This window comes from Prionailurus viverrinus, chromosome D2 (genome assembly GCF_022837055.1).
Source record: "Prionailurus viverrinus isolate Anna chromosome D2, UM_Priviv_1.0, whole genome shotgun sequence".
Lineage (NCBI taxonomy): Eukaryota > Metazoa > Chordata > Mammalia > Carnivora > Felidae > Prionailurus > Prionailurus viverrinus.
The window spans coordinates 6,979,169-7,005,203 of NC_062571.1; the positions used below are offsets into that span (position 1 = coordinate 6,979,169).

The 26,035-nt window shown below is 41.1% G+C and overlaps 2 protein-coding genes across 2 annotated transcripts in view; both read left to right on the forward strand.

Moving 5' to 3' along the window:
* The window catches only part of MINPP1 (multiple inositol-polyphosphate phosphatase 1), a 47,745-nt gene extending 22,059 nt beyond the window's left edge, over window positions 1-25,686 (forward strand). The window contains exon 5 of the mRNA XM_047825675.1: window positions 24,307-25,686. Coding sequence (XP_047681631.1) covers window positions 24,307-24,703 — 397 coding nt within the window. The 3' untranslated portion in view covers window positions 24,704-25,686. The remainder of the gene's footprint in view (window positions 1-24,306) is intronic.
* On the forward strand, window positions 4,180-4,684 carry LOC125148031 (40S ribosomal protein S20). Its single transcript, XM_047825676.1, has one exon. The coding sequence runs from the start codon at window positions 4,287-4,289 to the stop codon at window positions 4,644-4,646; it is 360 nt and encodes a 119-aa protein (XP_047681632.1). The 5' UTR covers window positions 4,180-4,286; the 3' UTR covers window positions 4,647-4,684.
* Window positions 25,687-26,035: the final 349 nt, after the last annotated feature.

Sequence of the window (26,035 nt, forward strand, 5' to 3'; positions counted from 1 at the left end):
TTCTGTGGCTTTTAGAATATTCAAGAGTTGTGCAGCCATCACCACTGTTTTAGATCATTTTCACTACCTGAGAGAGAAACCATATGCCCATTAGCAGTCTCTCCCCATTTACCCAAACGCTCTGAGCAGCAGGCAGCTCCTAATCTACTTTCTTTCTCTATGGATTTGGGTTTTCTGGACATTTCATATAAGTGGAATCATGTAATATGTGGTTCTTTGTGACTGGCTTCTTTGACTCAGCGTAACGTTCTCAGGTTCATCCGTGTTGTAGCATGTGTCAGTATTTCGTCCTTTTTATGGCTGAATAGTATTCTGTCGTATGAATATACCATATTTTGTTCATTAATTGATATCTGGGTCCTATCCACATTTTTGCTCTCGTGCGTAATGTTTCCGTAAGCATTTGCATACAGACTTTTGTGTGGTCACGTTTTCATTTGGCTCGGGTATATGCCCAGAATGGAATTTCTAGGGAGTCATGAAGTTTGACTCTCGGGAATTGTTAAAGAGTATTGAAACTGTAGCCATGTAGGCAATCTCTGACATGCACTGGTTCCTGGATGTGATCTGTAGACAAAGCGTTCCAAGTCTAGGTTGCCCTGTTTACAGTGATCCAGATGACCTGCTGCGAGGTTTTCCTTGTTTTGTTTTTATCTTAAAGTGAAATTCCAGTTTTTAGCTTATTTTCTTACAATTTGTTTATCTTACCCTCAGATGAAATACAGACAGAAAAATGGAACTAATTGAGGAATCATTACGTTAGGTAGTAGCCAACTCTGTCCTCAGAAGCTAATGAGGCTAATTGTCGTGCATGGCTCCTGGGATCAGGTGCGGTAATACAGAGGCAGTGTGATGCTGTAGGCAGGTACTTGGATTTCGTGTGAGTCCTGATTCTGCTTTACTGATGTTGCAGATTCCTCACTTCTGAAAGGGGGCTGCGTCTGCTGACTGACAGGGTTGTTGTGATAATGAAATGAGATAATGTCTTCAAAGCACTTAGTGTAATATGATGTTTCCATCAGCAAGATGAAGGAATTTTTACCCTCTTTTGGATGATTACTCCTTTATTTGTGGAGTTGTGAATTATTTGTGAATTAAAACACCTGCTATGATACATGTCAGGCAGTGTTTCAGGACCAGCAAACAATGATGAGTAAGACAGACTCATTGCGCTTGTGACTTACAATCTAGAAAAAATAGAAATGTGTATCAAATTCACGGGTAATGGTGTAACTGTTCATGTGAGATTGTGAAACAGTATAAACAGTCAAAGGAAGGAGAGTTTGAGCTTGTATGACAGCTGATCATGTTGGCCACTGCCTCCTTTTCCATCTGAGAAAGGAGAGACAGCAGTAATTGTGAAGAAACTGGCAGGTGCTTTTCAGGGACCGGTTATCTCTATACTAAAAGACTGATCAGAGTTTTAAAAAGTATTTACGTAGCTGAATCAAGATTAAATTGTCTTGCCAAAATTACCTTGATTCCAAAACCAGACAAAGACCCCACTAAAAAGGAGAATTATAGACCAGTTTGTCTGATGAACATGGATGCAAAAGTCCTCAGCAAGATACTAGCCAATCGGATCCACTGATGCCTTAAAAGAATTATTCACCACGATCAAGTGGGATTTATACCTGGGATGCAGGGCTGGTTCAATATCCGCAAAACAACCAATGTGATTCATCACATCAATAAAAGAAAGGACAAGAACCACATGATCCTCTCAATAGATGCAGAGAAAGCACTTGAAAAAATACAGCATCCTTTCTTCATAAAAACCCTCAAGAAAGTAGGGATAGAAGGATCATACCTCACTGAAAGACCCACTGCTGATATATCCTCAATGGGGAAAAACTGAGAGCCTTCCCTCTAAGGTCAGGACAGGGATGTCCACTCTAACCACTGTTAACTCAACAGACTATTGGAAGTCCTAGCCTCAGCAATCAGACAACACAAAAGAATAAAAGGTATCCAAATCAACAAGGAGGAAGTCAAACTTTCACTCTTCACAGATGACATGATTCTCTATTTGGAAAACCCAAAAGATTCCACCAAAAAACTGCTAGAACTAATCCATGAATTCAGCAAAGTCACAGGATATAAAATCAATGCACAGAAATCAGTTGCATTTCTATACATCAATAGTGAAGCAGCAGAAAGTGAAATCAAGGAATTGATCTTGTTTACAATTGCACCAAAAACCATTAAATACCTAGGACTAACCCTAATCAGAGATGTAAAAGATCTATATGTTGAAAACTATAGAAAACTTATGAAGGAATTGAAGAAGACACAAAGAAATGGAAAAACATTCCGTGCTCATGGATTGGAAGAATAAATATTGTTAAAATGTCAATACTACCCAAAACAGTCTACACATTCAATGCAATCCCAATCAAAATTGCACCAGCATTCTTAAAGCCAGACAAGAAATCCTAAAATTTGTATGGAACCACAAAAGACCCCAAATAGCCAAAGTAATATTGAAAAAGAAAACCAAAGCAGGAGGCATCACAATCGCAGACTTTAGCCTCTACTACAACACTGTAATCATCAAAACAGTATGATACTGGCACAAAAACAGACACATAGACCAATGGAATAGAATAGAGAACCCAGAATTGGACCCACAAATGTATGGCCAACTCATCTTTGACAAAGCAGGAAAGAGTATCCAATGGAAAAAAGTCTCTTTAGCAAATGGTGCTGGGAGAAATGGACAGCAACATGCAACAAAATGAAACTAGATCACTTTTCTTACACCACAAAAATAAACTCAAAATGGATGAAAGACCTAAATGTAAGACAGGAAACCATCAAAACCCTAGAGGAGAAAGCAGGCAACAACCTCTTTGACCTCAGCCGCAGCAATTTCTTACTCAACATGCCTCCAGAGGCAAGGGAAACAAAAGCAAAATATGAACTATTGAGACCTCATCAAAATAAAAAGCTTCAGCACAGCAAAGGAAACAATCAGCAAAACTAGAAGGCAACCGATGGAATGGGAGAAGATATTTGCAAATGACATATCAGATAAAAGGTTAGTATCCAAAATCTATAAAGAACTTACCAAACTCAGCACCCAAAAACCAAATAATCCAGTGAAGAAATGGGCAAAAGACATGAAGAGTCACTTTTCTAAAGAAGACATCCAGATGGCTTGCAGACCCATGAAAAATGCTCAACGTCACTCATCATCAGGGAAAAACAAATTCAAACCACAATGAGATACCACCTCACACCTGACAGAATGGCTAACGTTAACAACTCAGGCAACAAGAGATGTTGGCAAGGATGCGGAGAAAGAGGATCTCTTTTGTACTGTTTGTGGGAATACCAACTGGGGCAGCCACTCTGGAAAACAGTATGAAGGTTCCTCAAAAAATTAAAAATAGAACTACCCTATGACCCAGCAATTGCACTACTGGGTATTTATGCAAAGGGTACAGGAGTGCTGTTTCGAAGGGGCACATGCGCCCCCATGTTTATAGCAGCACTATCGACAATAGCCAAAGTATGGAAAGAGCCCAAAAGTCCATCGATGAATGAATGAATGAATGAATGAAGATGTAGTGTGTGTGTGTGTGTGTGTGTGTGTGTGTGTGTGTGATGGAGTATTACTCGACAATCAAAAAGAATGAAATTCTGCTGTTTGCAACAATGTAGAGTGTATTATGCTAAGTGAAATTAGAGAAAAACAAATATATGACTTCACTCATATATGGAATTTAAGATACAAAACAGATGAACATAAGGGAAGGGAAACAAAAATAATATAAAAACAGGGAGGGAGACAAAACAGAAGAGACTCTTAAATATAAAGAACCGGCTGAGGGTTGCTGGAGGGGTTGTGGGTGGGGGGGATGGGCTAAGTGGGCAAGGGACATCAAGGAGGACACTTGCTGAGATGAGCGCTAGGTGTTACATGTAGAGGATGAATCACTGGAATCGAATCCTGAAATCATTGCACTATATGCTCACTAACTTGGATGTATATTAAAAAAAATTTTTTTAAATAAAAATTTTAAAAAACAGCTAAAAAAATTAAATCTTCTTAAATAGAGGGAAGAAGGTATATTTAGAGACTTCTATCCTATTTCTGTCCAAAAAAGCCGATTGATAGGATTTTAGGAGCAGTGCTACATTTAAGAATATTTCTACAGCTCTCTTTGAGGAAGACGCGGTCGCAGCCGGAGCGGTGCTTTGGAGGCTCCCGCGCCTGCTCCTGACTCACCGCTGTTCGCTCTCGCCGAGGAACAAGTCGGTCAGGAAGCTGCGCCGCAGCCATGGCTTTTAAAGACACCGGGAAGACCCCCGTGGAACCGGAGGTGGCGATTCACCGAATTAGAATCACTCTAACCAGCCGCAACGTAAAATCTTTGGAGAAGGTGTGTGCCGACTTGATCAGAGGCGCCAAGGAAAAGAATCTCAAAGTGAAAGGACCGGTTCGGATGCCCACCAAGACTCTGAGAATCACTACAAGAAAAACTCCTTGTGGTGAAGGTTCTAAGACTTGGGATCGTTTTCAGATGAGGATCCACAAGCGGCTCATTGATTTGCACAGTCCATCTGAGATTGTTAAACAGATTACTTCCATCAGTATTGAGCCAGGAGTTGAGGTGGAAGTCACCATTGCAGATGCTTAAATCGGCCTTTTAATAAATTGGTTATCAGTTAAAAAAAAGAATACTTCTACAGAAAACCAACATATGCTCAGCAAAGAGAATAATAGCATTTTAAAAAATTAATAGATTTTGTGTCTTAGAGCAGTTTTAAGTTCACACCAGTTTGGAGTGGGAATTCTAGAGTTCCCAACTACCTTCCCCTCCACATACACAGCCTCCCTCAACATTAATATCACACACACGGTGGTAAGATAAGACTTCAGTAGATTTTTCTGACCCATTCTATCAGAACATTAACCTTTTTTCTTTGCGACTCTTAAAATCTTTTTTGTATTTGTGTTTAGAGTCTGTGTGTGGGGTTATGAGCAGTATTTTGTCATCCTGTTGTCTGAGGGAGATGTCTCTCACTTCATGGTGGAGCCCCCAGGCTACGTTTGCGTTCCGTGTACTGCTGCGTAGGCAGGCTGTTCCCTCTTTATGTTCATGGTCAATCAGAGATCGGCTTCCGAGTTTATGAATACTTCTTCAGCGTAATTTTAGGAGCCTGGTTTTACTTCACAGAAAAACTGGAGATTACAAACAATGTTAATTGGCGAGGGTCCGCATTTTGGCTGCGTATAGCTGCCCTTCAAGCTCAGGGTCCTTTACTCTTATTAGGATCTTGATTTTTATTTTCCTCCTTGAACCATCACCACAGTGATGGGATTAAAGTTAAAACCAGTACATTCACTGTTTAAGCAAATTTAAGCAGCTTTTGCCTTTTGAGCAGCTGTGATTAGAAAAGCAGATTGCGGAGGGGTGCCTGGGTGACTCAGTTAGGCATCCTCTGTTGGCTCAGGTCATGATCTCATAGTTGGTGAGTTCGAGCCCCATATCAGGCTCTGTGCTGACAGCTCAGCGCCTGGAGCCTGCTTCAGATTCTGTGTCTCTCTTTCTCTCTGCCCTTCCCCTGCTCTCTCTCTCTCTCTCTCTCTCAAACGTTAAAAAAATTAAAAAAAAAAAAAAAGACTGGATTTACTAAAGGGATGAGACTATATGGATTTTATTCTACTGTACCCATTCCCCATTATCTCTGTTGATATATTTTTATCTTTTTAGATCGGGGTAATTCAATAAGTCACTTCTTTTTTAAAATAAGGTTTATATTCTGGACTGTAATTGCTTAGCCTCACGAGAGCTTTCATTTCATCATGGATCATCTCAGACGCTGAAATTGACTGCTGTCAATATTTGTTACTATCATTAAACTTAACTAACTTTGTCTACTTTTTCACTGACTCTCAAATCTTGATATTTTCAGATTTTGCCGTTGAACAAGGGTATGGCTTTTTAACGTTGTGTAGTTCCATATTTTAACATAAGATGGCAGCATTGAAATTCACGTGGCAACAAGTGATTTTATTTTTTATTTAGTTTTTATAATTTTTTAAAGTTTATTCATTTATTATTTCCGAGAGAGGAAGAGACATGGAGAGCCCGCACAAGTGGGGGAGGGGTAGAGAGACACACACACACACACACACACACACACACACACACACAGAATCCAACGCAGGCTCCAGACTCTGAGCTGTCAGCACAGAACCCAACTTGGGGCTTGAACTCAACAACCGTGAGATCATGACCTGAGCTGAAGTCGGACACTTAACGAACTGGCCCACCCCGGTGTCCCAACGGGTGATTTTAAATAGCTGTTTGGGTCATTTGGCCCGTGGGAATTAGGGAGGGGGGCTTGTCTTTTAAAGTTCTTGGAAATGTGTGCAGATTCTAAGTCCTCAGGACGTGTGTGCCGGTCTTTTTGCTCCCTTTCTACAGTCAGGGTTCCATGGGGTCCAGGTGGATGTTCCAGCAAACTCTGGGAGTGCTGCCTGTCGAAAGAAACTGGCTAAATAAAGATTAAAATGTAACTAGTCTGGCTGTGCCAATGTCCATCTGGTTTTGGGAAAAACTTTTGGACTCTCCGTAGAGCATAGGTGTGTGGTGTCTGGAACTTTATCTCGGTGTCCGCTCCTCAGTGCCTAGAACGAGCACGGGGCACATACGGTTGGTGGTCGGTACGCATCACAGGAGTGTCTGCAGTCCTCTCTTTCTCTCCCGTCCGTTGTCCCTCTTTTAGTCCGGGCTTCCGTCATGCAGGCGTCCCAGCCGCAAACCGCCTCATTCCGGACTCTGCCTCCCTCACCTTCTACCTCTACTCACCGTGTTGCGTTCTGTATTTGTCGTTTTGTGGGGTTTTTTGGTTTTGCTTCCAGATTTAGATCTGTTCCTTCCACGTTTTTTACCCCACCGCTCCGCCCTCAGTTCAGGCCAGTATCTTTCTCTTAGATTTCAGCAACTGCTTCTAAGTGCTTGCCTGGCCTCAGCGTCCGCCCGCCTGACTCCCGTGTATTATGCAGGCGGTAGAGGGTGTACATCTAAGTTACTGTCTCAGGGAGCTCATGTCCTAGTTTGGAGAATATTTATATAACAGCGCTGAAACCGGTTTTTAAGAAAGTGCTCAAGGAGAATGAATTTGAACTTTGGAATTTGGTAAAGGCTTTATGGGACGAGTCCTTGAGGTTGGTCACTGAAGACTTCTTTCAGTAACCTCAGTGTATCCACCCTTAATACTCGTTTTAATTTCTTTAAGAAGTTTTATTGACCTATCATTGATGTAAAGTTAAGTGGTACGTATTTAAAGTGTACAATTTGGTGAGTTTTTACATACGTACATATATGTGAAACCGTCAGCGAAAGCAAGATAATGGAATATCCATCCTGTGCAAAGATTTCTTTGTGACTCTTTCCACCTGCCCCTATCCCCAGGCCAGCCGCTGATCTGTTTTCTGTCACTCTAGATTAACCTATTTTTTCTAGATTTTAGATAATGGAACCGTCTACTGTATACATTTTTTGATTTGACTTCTTCTAGCATAATGGTTAGGAGATTCACCCATGTTGTTAGGGGTTGTTAGGCAGTCAGTCCTTTTTAAAGCTGAATGGTATTCCATCATACGGACACACGCCAGTTCGCTGATCTATTCCCCCTGCGGTGGATGTTAGGTGGTTTCCCGTTCAAGGCTATTCCACGTGAAGCTGCTGTGAACTTCGGTTGTCCTGCTGTGGACCTGTGCCTTCTTTCCTGCCGGGTGACACCTACTCAGAGAATAGCTGAGTCCCCTGTCGGTGAATGTTTCCCCTTCTTGAGAATCGGCCAAACTCTTCCTGTCCGCGGGTGAGAGCTGACTTACTCTACATTCTGGCTGACGCTTGGTGTGGTAGGTCTTTGTAATTGGAGCAGTTCTGATGGGCACGCAGCTCCTCATTGTAGTGTTCGTTTGCATTTCCCTAAAGACTGTTGACCTGCACCGCCCTTCCAGGTGCTCATTTACCACCCTAGTGTAATCTGCCGAAGTGTCTTCCCACCTTTTGCCGTTTTGTAAGCGGGTTGTTTCTCATCTTTTATCGTTGTCAGAGTTCTTTGTATATATTCTGGGTACAGGTCCTTTCTCAGATTTATGCCCTACAGATATATTCTCCTAGTCTGGGGTTTGCCTTTTTGTTTTTGTAAAAATGTCCTTTTGGGGCTGATGGTGCCCCGCTATGGAGGCAGGTGCCCCCGAGCGTGTGTTTGGTCCCTGTACGTTGGGAGGTTTTCCTAGTCTGCATTATGAGAAACAGACTACTCCTGGCCCTGGGTTAGCTTTGGGAATGGTTTCACCTGTTCCTTCCCAGTGTTTTTTCCCTGGATTTGGATGGTTTTCTCAAGTGTGTGCGGATCGGTGCCAGCTGCAACCTCGAGGTGTGGGCCCCTGCCGGTCTCTCTTCTCTGGAACTCGGTCCTGTGAATTCCGGCCAGTGTGGCCTCCCTGAGCTCTGGGTCCTGTCTCATCCACACTGGAACGCGGTCACGCTCCGCCCGGGCTCCCCTTCCCTGTGCTGCCGCCTGGAAACCCTGGGCGGTGAGCTGGGGGAGCCACTTAGCTTTTCTCGCTCCTCCTCTGCCTCGTGCTGAGCGCCTCAGAAACCCCGCCCCTTGTAGGTTTTCAGGCTTCGGGTAAATCTGGTCCCTGTCGCCCTGTCTTGGCTGAAAGCGGGTTATTTCGGTTGTATTTTGGCCTGAGAAAAAACTTTATGCTCAGGCCGTTTTAGTTCTACATCTGTGCTAAGCTCTCAGTCAAACTGATGCTTCCCCAGATGTCTCACGGGGCTGATGTTTCAGTCAGATGTATAAACAGACTTAAAAAATATCTTTTTTCCCTGGTAATTTTCTTCCCAGAGCATCTCCTGTGTCTGGCACTTAACGTTTGTGTCCTTACGTAAGTATGGGAATTGTCTGAGTTGTCTAAAGCTGGGTTTGAATTCCTGGATCGCAATTAAAAACGTACTCTGTGTCATACTGGTTGAGAGTGAAACATGAATTAAGAGTTTAGGAAGATCTAAGCTGAGTACGTGTAGAGGAAAAACCTGCAGTTATCAGTTGTTTTTATGATTGAGCTTCTTTGTGTGATTTTTAAGTACTTTCTTGAGGTGTTTTGTGTACATTGAACATACATAGTCATCAACCCTCGTGTAACAGCATAATTTGAGACTTCAAATTCAATTTTGTTTTTTATTGAAGATTTAGTAAAATCTCCTTACCAACTTGTGTAAGTAAAAGGGGGCTGTTAATTTGGAGAACTGCATTCTTACCTCGCTAGATAGCGTTAGGTGATCTGCCTGCCTTTTTCTGTGGTTCTCTATATTTGTTAATACAGAATATTGATTTGTTTCCTTATATTTGTATTCATAGTTTACATTTTCTATGCTGTTTTTTCCTTCTTAAAGCTAAAATGTGCCTCTTTTTAAAAAGTGGTTTTGTCACGTTTCGGAAAATGTGACATTCCAAAATGCATTTGATAAAAATGCATTTTTATCAAAAGAAGAGAACAGAGTTACTGGTATCCTATTTCACGTCTTTGTATTCCTTGTTGTTTGGGAGACTGTTCTAAGAATTCTAAAGGATAGTTGTTACAAGTCAGGGATAGACGTGAACTTGACAAACGTGACCAATGTATCATAGAACTCTGTGTTGGGGACACCTGGGTGGCTCAGTCAGGCGCCTGACTCTCGATTTTGGCTCAGGTCATGATCTCACCGTCGTGAGTTCGGTCTCTGCACAGACAGTGTGGACCCTGCTTGGGATTCTCTGTCGTCCTCTCGCTCTGCCCCTCCCCCACTCGTGTGCTGTCTTTCTCGCAAAATAAACAAACAAACATTAAAAAGAAAAGAAGTCTGTGTTGGTTGATGGATCAGAATACGGAAAATAGGGGCGCCTGGGTGGCACAGTCAGTTAAGCATCCGACTTCAGCCAGGTCACGATCTCGCGGTCCGTGAGTTCGAGCCCCGCGTCAGGCTCTGGGCTGATGGCTCGGAGCCTGGAGCCTGTTTCCGATTCTGTGTCTCCCTCTCTCTCTGCCCCTCGCCCGTTCATGCTCTGTCTCTCTCTGTCCCAAAAATAAATAAACGTTGAAAAAAAAATTTTTTTTTTTTAAATTAAAAAAAAAAAAGAATACGGAAAATACAGAAAGATTTCATCGGCTCAGACATTTGAAATACAGGCCTCATTAGGGTAAGATTACTAGGCTTCCCTGGAGCCCACGTGGTGCAGGAGGCACAAACAGGGGCGGGCCGGACGTGCCGCGCTGTCCCTCAGGACGTCAGACCGTGACACGCAGCGCGGGGAGTCTCGGCTCCCAAGGCTGTACTCTCGGTTCCGTGGGTTCGTGTGTTTCTCAGGGATGAAGTCCCAGTCCGTGGGTCAGATTCTCAGTGGTCGTGTGTCCCCAGAAGCTTACGGCTTCAGTAGGTATCGAATCCGTGCCTCGGTACCGAGGGCCCGGCGGCTCCTGCTCTAACAACACTGACGTCTTTCCGCCAGAAGACTGCGTTCTTTTGTTACAGATGAGAACTTGGTACCTCCCGTGGGGACACCCTGAACCTCCCAACCTTGTTCCTGGGATGGTCACGACAGAGAAGGCCACACGAAACCAGAGAGAGAGTGGGATGTAGTGTCTTTGGATTGCCTTCAACAGTCCAATGAAAAACATTATGTGCCGCGGTCTTAAATTAGGAATCGAATAAACTGAGAAGTGGTGTTCCCCCCCACATTCTTTCCCCTTTTATCCTCCCGCACATTATAGTCTCTCATTCCTCGTGTTCTGACCGCCCACGCCAACACACACGCACACTCCCTTACTTCCTCATTCAGACACACACACGTCCTACCCATTTCCCGTTGCCAATATTTCGGGCTTAATCATAGGCTAGCTTTGCTTTGAAGAAGCTTGGGAATGAAACCCACCAAAGTTCTTACGCCGCCTCAGGACTCTGGTGTATTCAAGGAGAAGCTGGGGATTTGGTTCTTTCAGTAGCAGGCGGGCCTCACTTTCCTAGCGGACGGCCCAGAGCATTTCTGAGATTTATTTTCTGTTGGGAGACAGAGCAAAGAGCGGGGTGTTCTTGAAATAGAACCACTTAACTTCAGAGAAATTATTGATTTACTTTAGAGAACCTGGTACATATCTTTAACGGCTTCTGATAAAAATAGGGCCATAAATAAATACTCTTAGGTATTTGCTCTGTCATCTTTAGAGCTAGAAAAACAAACAAAAAACCCTTTGTGCGTATGTCCACACAAACTCCACAGCTCTTTAGTCTCCACTAATTGAAGATTATCCAAGTCCCTACTTTTAGTGCGTGGATGTAATTTAGGATAGAAATACAATATGTTTTCCATTTAACATTAATGCTGCTTAACCTTGTCAAAGAAAACTGAGATGTAAGTCTTAAAAGGGGGGCAAACACGTATACGTATGAGCAGCTGTTTAAAGGGGAATTGTATTAGCTCTCTGGAGGGAGAATATACTCTTCTTTTGGTCACCCGTATTCTCGTGGTAGTAGTTTGTTCCTTTGTTTTTTTGATTAACGAACTTAATTTTTTAGAGCAGTGTTAGGTTCACAGCAAAACCGGGCAGAAAGTACAGAGTTCCCATAAATTCCCTCCCCCACCCCAACACACACCACACCACAGCGGGACCTTCGCTACACTTGATTACCCTACACTGACACACCTCATGGTCACCAAAGTCCACGCTTACATTAGCGCTCACTCTTGGCGTTCTACGTTCTCTGGGTTTGGACAGATACACACCAACGTCTACCCACCGTTGTAATATCCTATACGATAGTTTTACTGCCTTCAAAACCCTCTGTGCTTTGCCTGTTCATTCCTCCCTTCCCCCAACCCCTGGCAACTACTGATCTTTATACTGTCTTCATAGTTTTGCCTTTTCCAGAATGTCACATATTTGGAATTGTACAATAGTTAGCCTTTTCAGAATAGTTTCTTTTACTTAGTAATACGCATCGAAGTTTCCTCTGTGTCTTTTGATGGCTTGATACCGCATTTCTTCTTAGAACTGAGTAGTATTTCATTATCTGGATGCACCACAGTTTAGTTACCCCTTTACCTACCAGCAGGCCTTCTTGGTCGCTTCAGGTTTTGACAATTATGAATAAAGCTGCTGTAAACATCCACGTTCAGGTTTTTGTGTGGACATAACTCTTTAGTTCATTTGCATAAATACCAGGCAGCACAATTGCTGGATTGTATGATGAGAATATGTTTAGTTTTGTGAGAAAACCTCCAAACTGACCTGCACAGTGGCTCTGTCAGTTTGCTTTCCCACCAGCAATGAATGAGAGTTTCTGTTGTCAGCCTTTGGCATTGTCAGTGTTCTGGACTTCTGCTGATAGTGGAGTGGTGTCTCATTGTTTTAATTTGCAATTCCCTAATGATGTATAATGTTGAGCACCTTTTCATGTGCTTAGTTGCCATCCGTTTATCTTCTTTGCTCAGGTTTTCTGTTCAGGCCTTTGGCCCATTTTTAAATTTAGAGGGTTGGTTGTTTTTTTTATTGTGTCTTACGAGTTTTTTGTATATTTTAGATAACTCCTTTATCAGATATGTCTCTTGTAAATATTTTCTCACAGTCCGTGACTTGTCTTTTTATTCTCTTGACATTGTCTTTAGTAGAGCAGAAATTCTTACTTTTAATGAAGCCCAGATTATTAATTTTATCTTAAATGGGTCACGCCTTTGGTGTTACATTTAAAAAGTCCTTGCAATACCAAGGTCATCTAGGTTTTTCTCCTACGTTATCTTCCAGGAGTTTTATAGTATTGAGTTTTACATTTAGGTCTGTGATCCTTCTGAGTTAATTTTTGTGAAGGGTACAAGGTCTGTGTCTAGGTGCAATTTTTTTCCCGTCCGGTCTTCCAGCACCATTTGTTGAAAAGATTGTCTTTGCTCTATTGTATTACCTTTGCTTTCTGATCTTTACTTTGTCAAAGACCGGTTGACTCTATTAATAGGGGTCTGTTTCTGGGCTCTCTGTTCCTTTCTGTTGGTCTGTTTGTCTTTCGCCAGGACCACACTATATTGATTACTGTAAAATTACTGTAAGTCTTGAAATCAAGTAGTGTCGATCCTGCAACTTTCTTTTTCTCCTTCAGTGTTGTTTTGGCTCATCCATATTGTTTTGCTTCTCCGTGTAAACTTTAGAATCAGTTGTTGTTATCTACAAAATCACTTGCTGGGATTTTTATTAGGATTGTATTGAATCCATAGATCAAATTGGGAAGAACTGACATTTTGACGGTATCGAGTCCTCTTTGATTCTTTCGTAAGAGTTTGGTACTTTTTCTTACATAGATCATAGACATATTTTATTTTATACCTAAGTATTTCATTGTGATGATAACTAATATAACAACAATGTGTTTTTAATTTTAAATTTCCACTTGTTTATTGTTGGCATATAGACAAGCGGTTGGCTTTTATGTATTAACCTTGTAGCCTGCAAACTTGCTATACATACTTATTAGTTCCAGGAGTTTTTTGTTGATTTTTCGGATTTTCTACATACACAATCATGTCATCTGCAAACAAAGTTTGCAGTTTTGTTTCTTCCTTCCTAATAGGTATACCCTTTTTTCTTGTCTTGGAGTGTTAGCTAAGACTTCCAGTATGATGTTGAAAACTAGTGGTGAGAAGAGACATCTTTGCCTTCCTTGTACCTGATCTTAGCAAGAAAGCTTTGCATTAAGTATGATGTTAAGTGTAGCTTTTTGCATATGTTCTTTATGCAGTGGAGGAAGTTGCTCTGTTCCTAGTTTGCTGAGAATTTTGATCATGACCGAGTGCTAAATTTTGTCACATGGTTTTTCTGAAGCTCTTGATAACATGATTTTTCTTTTTTAGCCTGTTGATGTGATTGTTCGCATGACTTTTGAATATTGAGCCAGCCTTGACACCTGAGATAAATCCTACTTGGTTGGGGTGTATAATTCTTTTTATACATTGTTGGTTGGATTCAACTTGTTAATATTTTGCTTAGGATTTTTGTGTGCTTCTGTCTTCATGTATATTGATTGGTTGTGTTTTCTAGGGGTATCTTTGCCTAACTTTGGTATTAGGGTAATACTGGTCTCAGAATGAGTTAGGAGTTCTTTCTCTTTGCTTCTGTTTTCTGGAAGTGCTTGTAGAAAATTGGTAGAATTTCTTCCTTGAAGGTTTGGTAGAGTTCACCGGTGAATCCTTCTGGAAGGAATCCTTTTGGGAGGTTATTAATTATTGATTCAAGTTTTTAGTAGATATAGGCTTACTTGGATCATCTATTCTTGTGTTTTGGCAGATTGTGTCTCATGGAATTGGTCCATTTTATCTAGGTTATCAGACTTAGCAGGTATGGGGTTCATAATATTCCTTTATTATCTGTTTAATGTTCATGGGATCTTTGGTGATCTCTTTTCCTTCTTTTCTGATATTAATAATTTGTGCCTTCTCTTTAGCCTGGCTAGAGACTTACTGATTTTATTGATCTTTTCAAAGAACTAGCTTTTGATATTGTTCATTTTTTTCTAAAGATTTCTCTGTTTTAAATTTCACTGACTTTTGCTTGTATTTTTAATTTTATTTTCTTCTGCTTACTTTGGATTTGATTTGCTTTTCTTTTTCTACATTCCCGAAATGGAAGCTTAGATAGTTGATTTTAGATCTTTCTTCTTTTCTAATATAGGCATTAAGTGCTATAAAATTCCCTATAGGTACTGTATTCACTGCATCCCACAAATTTTTGATAAGTTGTGTTTTCATTTTCATTTCATTCAAAATGTTTTCGAATTTCTTTGGAGTTAAATTTCTTTTGAGAGTTCTTCTTTGACCCATGTGTTATTTAGAAGTGTGGTGTGTAACCTCCAAGTATTTGGGGGTTCTCCAGTTGTCCTGTCAGTGATTTCTAGTTTCATTCCATTGAGCGAATGTCACACAATTTCTGTTCTTCTAAATTTTTTAAGATGTGATTTGTGTCACAAAATGTGGTCTCTTAGTGAATCTTCCATGTGAAGTTGAGGAGAATGTATAATCTGCTATTGTTGGATGAAGTCCTCTACAGATGTCAGTTAAATCCAGGTGATTCATGGTCTTGTTGAGCTCAATTTCTCTTTACTGACTTTTTAGCCTGCTGGATTGGTCCATTTCCGGTAGAGGATTGATTGTTAACGTCTCCAACTATAAGAGAGAGCTTATCTGTTTACTCTTGTAGTTCTGTCAGTTTTTGCCTCATGCATTTTGTTCTGTTAGGCACATACCTACATACACATTCAGGAATATTCTGTCTGCTTGGAGTAGTAACCCCTTCATCAATATGCAGTGCCCCGTTTATCCTTAATAACTTTCCTTGCTCTGCAGTTGGCTCTGTCTGAATTTATATAGCTACTTCTGCTTTCTTTTGATCAGTGTTCATTGGCATGCTATATCTGTCTCCGTTAGTTTACTTTTAATCTGCATTGAAAGTGGGTTTCGTGTAGGTAACATGTAGTTGGGTTTTGTGCTTGGTCCACTCTGCCAATCTCTGTCTTTTAGTTGGTATATTTTGTCCGTTGACTTTTTCAGTGATTATTAATACAGTTGGATTAATATCTACCATATTTGTTACTATTAGCTGTTTCTTGCCCTTGTTCTTTGTTCCCATTTTATCTTCCACACTTTTTCTAACTTCTGTGGTTTCAGTTGAGGATTTTGTATCGTTCCATTTCCTCTTCTTTCGTAGCATATCAGCTGTATTTCTTTTCTTGGTGGTTGCCCTAGAATTTGCCATATGCCTGCACAACTAACCTCAGTCTGCTTTCAGATAACACTGTTAGCACTTCAGGGGTAGTGCACGCACCTTGTAACAAACTGTTCCCAGGCTTCTTTCCTGTCCCTTGCGTCATTGCTGCCATTCATTTTACTTGCACATACACATACGTGTGTGTGTGCGCACGCGTGAACACGCATATATAATCAAGTGTGTTATTGCTATTATTATTTTGAGCAAATTATTATCTTTAGGTCAGTTAAGAATAAAAAAATACAGTAGCTCAGTGGGTTAAGTGTCCGACTTCAGCTTAGGTCATGATCTGTCGGTTCGTGAGTCCCAGCCCCACGTCGGGGTCTGTGCTGACACCTCGGAGCCCCGAGCCTGCTTTGGAATCTGTGTCTCCCCTCTTTCTCCGCCCCTCTCTCTCTCATACTCTGTCTCTCAAAAAATAAAGAAGTGCTAAAAAATTTTTTTAAAAATCATAAACATTTTTATTTTACCTTCACTTATTCATCTTCACTGTTTTTCTTTATGTAGATCTGAGTTTCTGACCTACAACTATTTCCCTCTCTCTGAAGAACTTCTTTTAACATGTCTCGTGAGACGTGTCCACTGGCAACAAATTTCCTCCATTTTTGTCGGAGAGAGCCGCTATCTCTCCGTCACTTTGGAAGGATGATTCTGCATGTGCAAAATTCTATGTCGGTGGGCTTTTTCTCTCAATACAAAAATACTTCATTGTCTTGCTTGCATGACTTCTTGCAAGATTTTTTTCTTTATCTTTGATATTATGAAGTTTGAATATGGTATGCCCAGGTACAGTGGGTGGTTTTTTTGTGGTTTTTTCTTTTTATTTGCTTGGCGTTTGAGCTTCCTGGATCTGTGGTTTGGGGAAATTCTCAGTCAGTGTTGCTTTAAATATTGCATCATTTTCTGTCTTTCTCATCTCCTTCTGGTATTCCCATTACACATGTTAATTAACCCTTTTGTGATGGCCCCACAGTTCTTGCATATTCTGTTCTGCTTTTCCCAGTCTTTATTCTCTGTACTGTTCAGTTTGGGAAGTTTCTGTTGTTATGCCCCAACTTGGAGATTCTATCAGTGTCCAGGTTACAGACACATTCCTTGCTTCTGTACCATGTTTTTAATGTCTAGTACTTTTTGGATTCTTTCTTAGAATTTCCATCTCCCTACTTACATTATGCATCCATTTTTGCATGTTAATATTTGTTGTTGTTTTTCTTTTTTATCATGGGAGGGGTGGACGCACAAGCTGGGGAGAGAGGCAGAAGGAGAGAGAGAGAGAGAGAGAGAGAGAGAGAGAGAGAGAGAATCTTAGGCCCCATGCTCATGTGACGTGGTACTCGATCCCATGAACCATGAGATCGTGACCTGAGCTGAAATCAAGAGTCAGATGCTCAACCAACTGAGCCACCCAGGCGCCTGTGAAGCCCTTACATATTAATCATAGTTAAAAATTCCTGGTAATTCCACCCTTATCTGCCATACCTGATTCTGGCTCTGATGTTTTTTCAGTCTCCTTAAACTATGTTTCTGCCTTTTAGTATACCTTGTAATTTTTTTGTTTACAGTGGACATGACGTACTGGATACAAAGACCTGTGGTAGATAAGCCCTTAGTAATGTGGTGGTGAGGTGTAGAGTCCTGTAGACCTGGGATGAGGTCTCAGCCTTTTGATGAGTCTGTGGCTCAGGCTGTGAACGGCACCAGTGCTTCTCACTTCCCCATCCTTAGGTGGCACAGGACGGATGGAGGTGGCTAGAACCAGGTATTTCCCTGCCCCTAGGTAAGTTAGACTCTGGTAGAACAGTTTCTCCTGAGGGTAGGCCTTGTTAAGAGGAATAGAAAGCTCCGCGTCTTTCACAGTGGTTCCTTTCCCCTCCCCCTGCCAGAAACAAGAAGGGATTCACTGTGAGGACCTGGCTGGGTTCCTGGAGGTAACATTCACTAAGTGTGGGTGCTCGATGTTTTTAACTCTGACTTGTCCACAGGCTGGGTTCCTGAAGGTAACACTCACTAAGTGTGGGTGCTCCCCAGAGTCCCTCGGTGTTTTTAACTCTGACTCGCCCATATTGAGCCCCTAGGCATTCGTCACTAACAGTTGAGGTTTTCCCAGCATGCCCCGGTGCCCGCCGTCTGTGTCTCCAATTTGGGGGGTATCACTTTGCCTTGTGAACTTTGGCTCAGGTCATGATCTCACGGTTCGTGGGTTCAAGCCCTGCATAGGGTTCTGTCACACTCTCACTCTCTCAAAATAATATATAAACATTAAAAAAATATATACCTAGAGTTTGATATTTTGGCAGTTGAGTTTCAAACAATAAAGTAAAAATCAATTAACGTGTTGCTTAATCATTGTAAGAAAAGAAGAAAAGCATTCTGACGTTCTTAACTATAAGGAGATACCTGATTTGTACTAGAGAGTATAAAATGGCTGAAAAATTATTGGCTTTATTCTTTGGAATTTTATACCTCGTAATTATAAGTTAGATGTTTTACTTCTACTTTCTTGGGGAGTCTTGAAGAAGATTACATTATTACATTTAGTTTTAACACTGGAACCATTAAGGATTACTAAGATAAATTTGGCTAGGAAAACATAAAATAGTGAAGAAAAACAATTATGTTGGAAGCTGAAGTGGTTTATATTGTGAGCTATAATTTAATGGAACTACTTTTGAGTTAGTACAAAAAATACTTGACATTCTTTTAGATTTCTTACCTTATTTAAGAGTGTGTTAAATTCTTTTTACCTTAACCCAACCTAGACATTTAGTGAGCTCTTAATTCTTTTCTTTTCTTTTTTTTAATGTTTATTTATTTTTGAGTGAGAGAGATAACACAAGTCAGGAAGGGGTCAGAGAGAAGGAGACACGGAATCCGAAGAAGGCTCCAGGCTCTGAGTTGTTGACCCAGAGCCCGACATGGGATTTGAACTCACAAACTGCAACGTCATGACCTGAGCTGAAGTTGGCCACTTAACCGACTGAGCCACACTGGTGTCCCTGAAATTTTTTAATGCCAAAATCAAGAAAGAGATTTTTAAAATTGTGTAAAACTTGGAAGTGCTTAAAGAATTTTTAGGCCACTTCAGGGTTTCAGTTTTATGTTCATGTTGATAATATATTTTATAAAATATCCTAAGGCATTCTTTTCTATTTAATAAGCTTTTTCTCTATGGGATAAAATTTCTCTAAGCCAGATTTTTGATAGTCTGCTTTCTTGACATTTTTGAAAAGCCATAAACCAAACCAGTTAAGTGCCTTGTATGCTTAATACAGATTTGTGCACACACATTTATGACTGATTTACATATAGCCCATGAAATGATCCTTCTTTTCAGGTGTGGATGAAACAAATTAATGAATGAAACAAATTAATAGCTAGTGTTTTTCTAGCGAGTTAAGAGATCACTTAGATAAGTAAGTTAACCCCAGTGTTTTCGTCTGTTAACGGGCAATGATAATACCCACGTCGTAGGGTAAACCAGCCGTGACCCTTTACTGAGCCACAGTGGGCAGCATTTCTGTTGTAAGACTTACTAGGAATGTATTTGTGACCCTGCTGAGACACCGTCTCCTCTAAGTTCACCCAGCTCTTCCCCAGCCAGGAGGGTTTGCTTCCCTTTGTTCAGTTCCCTTAACACTTACACGAGTGCTAATCTGCAAGAGCCAGGAACGTGTTTTATTCGGATTTTTTGTTCTTTCATCTTTATAACCTTTCTTATTTTTTCCTCCCCTTCTAAAAACAGATAAGCACAAACAGCAAAAAACACCTAGCATGGTACCTGGCACTTGGCAGGGAGTGATCACACCTGTCACCCCTATAAGCTTAAAATATTTTTATCTGGTTATTGTAGAAAATACAACCTGCAAATAATTGTAAGTTCCTTATTTCCTACATACACATTTGGATTTCTAAGCAAATTAGTGTTTTCCGTGTTTAAGACTGTTTTGGGGAAGGCTATGTTAGTTTTCGCCCCATAGTTAGTAGTTATCCTTGTCTCAAGTTATTATTATTGTATTGGTGAATTTAACTATTGGTGAATTAACTATTTGCCTGGAATACTTTTTTATTGAAGTATGATTAATATACCGTGTTATATTCGTTCCAGGTGTACAATGTAATAATTCAACAGTTCTGTACCTTATTCAGTGGTCACCATAAGTATAGCCACCATCTGTCACCCAACAGCGTTACCTTACCGATTATGTTCTCTATGCTGTACTTTTCATCTCTGTGACCTATTTATTTTGTAACTGGAAGTTTGTACCTCTTAATCTGCTTTATCTATCACACGCATACCTCCCCCCTGGCAACCACCAGTTTGTTGTCTGTATTCGAGAGTCTGGGGTTTTTTGTCTCTTTTATTTCCTGTTTGTTCATTTGTTTCTTAAATTTCATTTAACATAATACCCTCTAGGTCCATCCACATTGTTGCAAATGGGTCCTTTTTTATGGCTGAGTAATATTCCATTGTGTGTATATACCACACGTATAGACCACCTCTTTATCCATTCATCTGTGAATGGACGCTTGGGCTGCTTCCTTATCTTGGCCACTATAAATAATGCTGCGATAAATGTAAAACATTTTTTTTTTAATTTAGATGTATCAAATGGCAGAAGACATTAATTTTTGTTAATATATAAACTAACTTGATTTCCCATAAAATTCCTGAGTATTTTCAAAGCATAGTTTTCCTCAACTTTCTTCTAAAAAATAGCTGATTTTCACATATAACTGACAGTAAAGCAAGTCAAAACAGAAAACGAAGTTTGATTGCTCTTTCTACATAAAGAGCCTTCAGTTTTAAAACTTACATGTGGGTCACAACCTAAATTTAATTTTTTCTGTAGCTTGGGTGTCATTACTGCGACTTTGGACTCATGATTTGGACATAGCCGTGTTGGGTTCTTCCCTTTCCCTAGCACGCATTTTTTTGTACATGTGCTTGTTATTTGTCTCATATCTTTCTTCCCATTTTCTCTTTATCTGATTGACTTTTGAGTCCAAGTACATGGGGCTGTCGTCACCACTGTCTGTCATATACTCCTATGTGTGTGTATGCTGTATACAGTTCTACGCAGTAGTCACGAGCCACACGTGCTCGTTCATTCGGCACTTGAAAACGGGGCTGGTCTGTATGGAGAGGTGCTGTGAGCGTGAAGTACACGCTGCATTTCGAAGACTTGGTAGAGAAAAAGAGTGTAAGATAGTTCATTGATAATATTGCTGTAATTTGTTGAAACTAGAAAATTTTGTATCGTATATTGTCTTACATTTGTTGGAGTTCCTCAGTGGGGAAGAGAGGAGAGTTGCTGACTGGTCTTTCTGCAGGACTCTGGAGGTATTGCTGCGATCCTTCCTGACCTCTTCCCATCCTGATGGATCCTGTAGATAACGGCAATGGAGCATCAGGATGAGAGCCTGTCCTGGCTTTGCAGTTGCTTCCTTGTACTAGATGACTTAAAACATAAACCAGAGCAGGTGACCCTCAAACAACAACAGATTTAAACTGGGTGGGTTCACTTACATGGGCGTTGTTTTTTGTTTGTTTTTTTTTCAATAAATGCAGTGTAGTACTGTGAATGTAATTTCTCTTTCTTAGGACTTTCTTAACATTTTCTTTTCTCTACTGTGAGAATACAGCGTGTAATGCATATAACATACAAAATATGTAATATGTTGCATTATGTATGTATACACTGTAACATGCAAAGTGTGTTACATGTATTATATACAGTCAATAGCATATTATAAAAAACAGCAATCAACTGTTTATGTTATCAGAAAAGCTTCCAGTCAATGTATTATATACAGTCAATCAGTAGTCTATGATAAACAGTTAACTGTTTATGTTATCATCGAAAAGGCTTCCAATCAACAGGTAGCTAGTAGATAAGTTTTTGGAAGTCAAAAAGTGTTACACAGATTTTTTTAAATTTTTTTTAATACATTTATTTATTTTTGATAGAGACAGAGCACAAGTGGGGGAGGGGCAGAGAGAGAAGGCGACACAGAATCCAAAGCAGGCTGCAGGGTCTGAGCTGTCAGCACAGAGCCTGACGCGGGGCTCGAACTCACAAACCACGAGATCATGACCTGAGCGGAAGTCGAATGCTTAACCGACTGAGCCACCCAGGTGCTCCGGTACACAGATTTTCGACAGCACAGAGGTTTGGTGCCCCTAAGTCCTGCATTGTTCAAGGGTCAACTATATTTTTACATAACTTACTTACTTGTATTACTATTAAGTTCCATTATATTTACATTATGACAGTGGTATTAGCTTTGGCTTGCATTTATTCAAATGTATAAAGGCACCAGGTAAGTAATGAATGAATCCATCTTGGTTAGACAGTGTGCAGTGATGGATGTCCTGGGCAGTGGGTATATATGTCCTGTCCGGAGTAACCCTTATTCCTGTTCAGCTAATTATTGCCTTATGGGAGCATATGTTGTCAGGTCTTTTAGGTTTTCAAGAGGAGCCAAAAATCTGTGGATTTTTAAGAATCTGAGATCCACCCAATCTTTAAAGACTGACAAATAATGCAAAATTCAAAACTAGTTATGCAGATGAAACCAAATATAACTATGGTCTAAATGATAGTGCTTTGTAACTTTGGGCCTAAGGGGATGCTTCTTGGAAATAAATACAGATTTTAAATACTTTAGATGACTGAATTAAAAAATACACCAATTAAGAAGAGGGAGTAACCCCCCCCCCCAACTCCCTCTTCTTAAAGTGCTTATTCCCTTTTAGAGAATATTAATCTCAGAATAGTGGATAATTGAGAAATAGTATGTTACAGTTTCTATGTATTTTTTGAGTATTTCTAGTACTGTATACTTCTATTTTTTTGTAGGGATGTTTTTCTGCTCCTTATTCCTCTGTTTACTTTTCTATTGCTCATTTTAATATGCATTTAGTTTCTCTGAATATTTAGAAGGCGGCTCACATCAGGTTGCTTCTTTAACCTCCTGGGTCTCCCTTCTTTGGTACTATATGTGTGTGCTGTTCAGAAAATGGCAGGTTGCTTTCTGAGATCTCCTGGTTCTGGTTTGCTGCCCTGACCTTGATCCGACTGGCGCTTTTTTTGGTCTTTGTTGTCCCTGTCCGACTCAGTCTTGACTCCCTCCCAGCAGCTTCTAGTGTGTGCAGCCTGTGGGCTAGAATGGGGCCTTGGAGTGGCTGTTTCTAGAGTTCCTGGTGGCTAGATTTCTCCAGCCCTGGGAGAGGTCTGTCGTGGTCTTCTCTGCACCCGCCAAGTGTGAGCTCTCTCAGTACCTACCAGATGTGAGTTCTTTCTTCACCCTCCAGGAGTGAGCTCTTTCTGCACCCACCAGGTGTGAGCTCTCTCTGCACCCTGCAGGTGTGAGTTCTCTTAGCACCCACCAGGTGTGAGCTCTTTCAACACGCTTTTCCACACTGACACTGATCATGTTCAGGTCTGAGGCTGTTGGTGATTCACTGAGAAAACCTTTCCCTATTATTTGTATTTCCCCATTATTTGTAAATGTTTTCGTTGGGTTTGGGATCTGCTCTCTAGTTCCGTCTGAATTTGTGGGGAATCATGAAGGTCCAAACCTGCTCAAATGCTACTGTCCACTGGGAAACCCAGGTGCCCCAAGTGTGTAATCTGGTGTGGGGCTGGCAGGCTAATCGATTAGACGGCTCAGTGTGTTTGAGTAGATTTACAGATTTTGTTTAAGAGCAAAGTTATATTCTTTCTATTAAAGTTGGGGGAAAACTAAGTCATTTGCTGCTGTATATATATTTAAAAAAAAAAGCCTTTACCAAAAAAAGGCATAGAAGGCATAGAAAACTTGCAGTAAAAAAAGGTGACCTAGCTCATGGTGTGGGAAGCTGTTGTATTGCTGGCCCTGTGCAGACTCCACTCCAGCCACAAACACAGCAGGGCGGCTGGAACAGGTTGTCTCTCTACCGTTTGCGGTTCTCTCCCAATGTAGTGCCCAAGGCAGGTCTTATAAAACATTGAAGGAGTACATGAGTTACCATTCACTGTTCAGACAGGTTTTAGCCAAGACCGTGACTGAGTATTGCTTGTCCCCATTTCCCAGATATAGATACGGTAGCGCCTGAGGTTCGTTCAGAAGCCCTCCGTGGAGTTATCAGTGTTTACTAAGGGCCAGTGTGCTCAGTTTCCTTCACGGAAGGGCCATACACTTTTGAAATCCACATCTGCTTCGAGGTCGTTAATCTCCTAGTAAAGACTCTCTTCTCTCTATATAAAGAATAGTGTGTGTGCAGTGTTTTAGATGGATTTGCAATACCACAGCGATCCTGAACTGGGAACTTAACCCTGAGTGTAAAACATTCAGTTCTCAGCCACAGAGAACCTTAGCCGTATTGTTGGCGTCTGTACATAAAGATTTGAAAAGGTGAGAACGTTGTGTGCTCCTTCTCACTACCGTAGGTATTACCTCCACGACATGAATACATACACATATTTTTTCTCCATTTGTCTTTCAAGGTCTCAGCCAGTTTCCTCTCCAGTCGTCCTGCAGTTTGGTCACGCGGAGACCCTTCTTCCACTGCTCTCTCTCATGGGCTACTTCAAAGACAAGGAGCCCCTGACAGCTTACAATTACAAGGAACAGATGCATCGGAAGTTCCGAAGTGGCCACATTGTGCCCTATGCCTCGAACCTCATGTTTGTGCTTTACCATTGTAAGAATGCGAAGACTCCCAAAGAAGAGTTCCGGGTGCAGATGCTATTGAATGAAAAGGTGTTGCCATTGGCTCACTCCCAGGAAACCGCTTCCCTATATGAGGATCTCAAGGAGCACTACAGGGACCTCCTCCAGAGCTGTCGCGCCAGTGACGAGTGTGAATTACCAAAGGTGAACAACACGTCTGATGAGCTATGAGTCACCGGACAGGATCTTCCGTGCGTCAGGGAGTGACCCCGCGCTTGGAGTGGCTGGGCAAGCCGCGGTTGCAGGAAGCTTTCCCAGTACCTGTGTATTGCTGTCTTTTCACAGAAAGACGTCGAGTTTTCTTTTTGAATCTGGACAGGGATGTGTAAGCAGCGGTTCTCCTGGGGCAGCTGTCTTACGGGGGAAAAGTCTGTTGGGAAAAATAGCCGGCACTGCACGTGTTGACAGAAATTAGATTCTTCCTGTCTGTAGAGGAACTCCCACACTGACACAGAATATGATTTCACAGTGATCCTTGAGGGTGCTGGAGTCACAGCGTCTGCCCCAGGGATGATCGTAACCTCTCCGTTGTGCTGCCCTTCGCTTTCCCGCAGGTGGCACGGCTCTGCTGTCATCCGTGTGCCGCGGAAAACAGGCGGAGCCCCGGGAGCGTCACTCTGGAAGAAGCTAGCCTCTCTAGTTAAGGATTGGAAATGATATTAAGAAATAGAGTGTGATTTTCAAAGGACACCTTCACCGAAGGAAGACAGAGTATAATAAAATAGATATTTTATAAAGTATCTGAACACTTTTTCAGTAATTCCTTTTGACCTCCTGGTGAGTCTTGCGAGGCCATTCTTTAATCACTACCTTAGCTGCTCTGCATTTGTAACGGTGGAGGGACAAAGGGGACCATTAGCAGCGAGTAAGACGGAAAGAATCAAAGTTTCTTAGTCCGTTGCTTCGCAGTTTGGTTTGTTTGTTTTTTCATTCTATCACTTTGCCTCTTTTTATATTTTGCCTCTATGTGAAATGTATCTTTTGGTTATTTATTGCTTTTCCATTCTCCCCCTTTCCCTCCCCACCCCCCATAAAGATTTCATCCTGGCTGGCTTAGTTTCATAGATCTGAACCCATTTCTCAGATACTTCTGAGTTTTGTCAGATGCTGTGAAAGTGTTTGCTATAATAATAAACAGAATTCTTGTGACTTTATTATCAGGTCTTTTCTGCTGTGTTGATACAGGCAGTAAATGATGGTAAAAAGTTGGAGTTTCAAGCAGCTTTGACTAAATCGGGCAATATAAGGCAGTTTTATTCTGATAGAAATTTCCTCAAGTAAATTTCCACTTCTTTAAGAGAAATGGAAATGCATTTTCTTAAAAATCTAGATAAGAAGTATCACAACTATATACTGAAATTAAAAAAGAAGTTGCATAGACCATCTGTTGACGATTGATCCTCAAATGAATTACGTTCATAAAATAGATGATTAGCTGGTAAATACTGCTGGTGCACCAATATGCCTCGGATTGTCCCTGCAAAGGTCTGGTGTTCTCTCTCT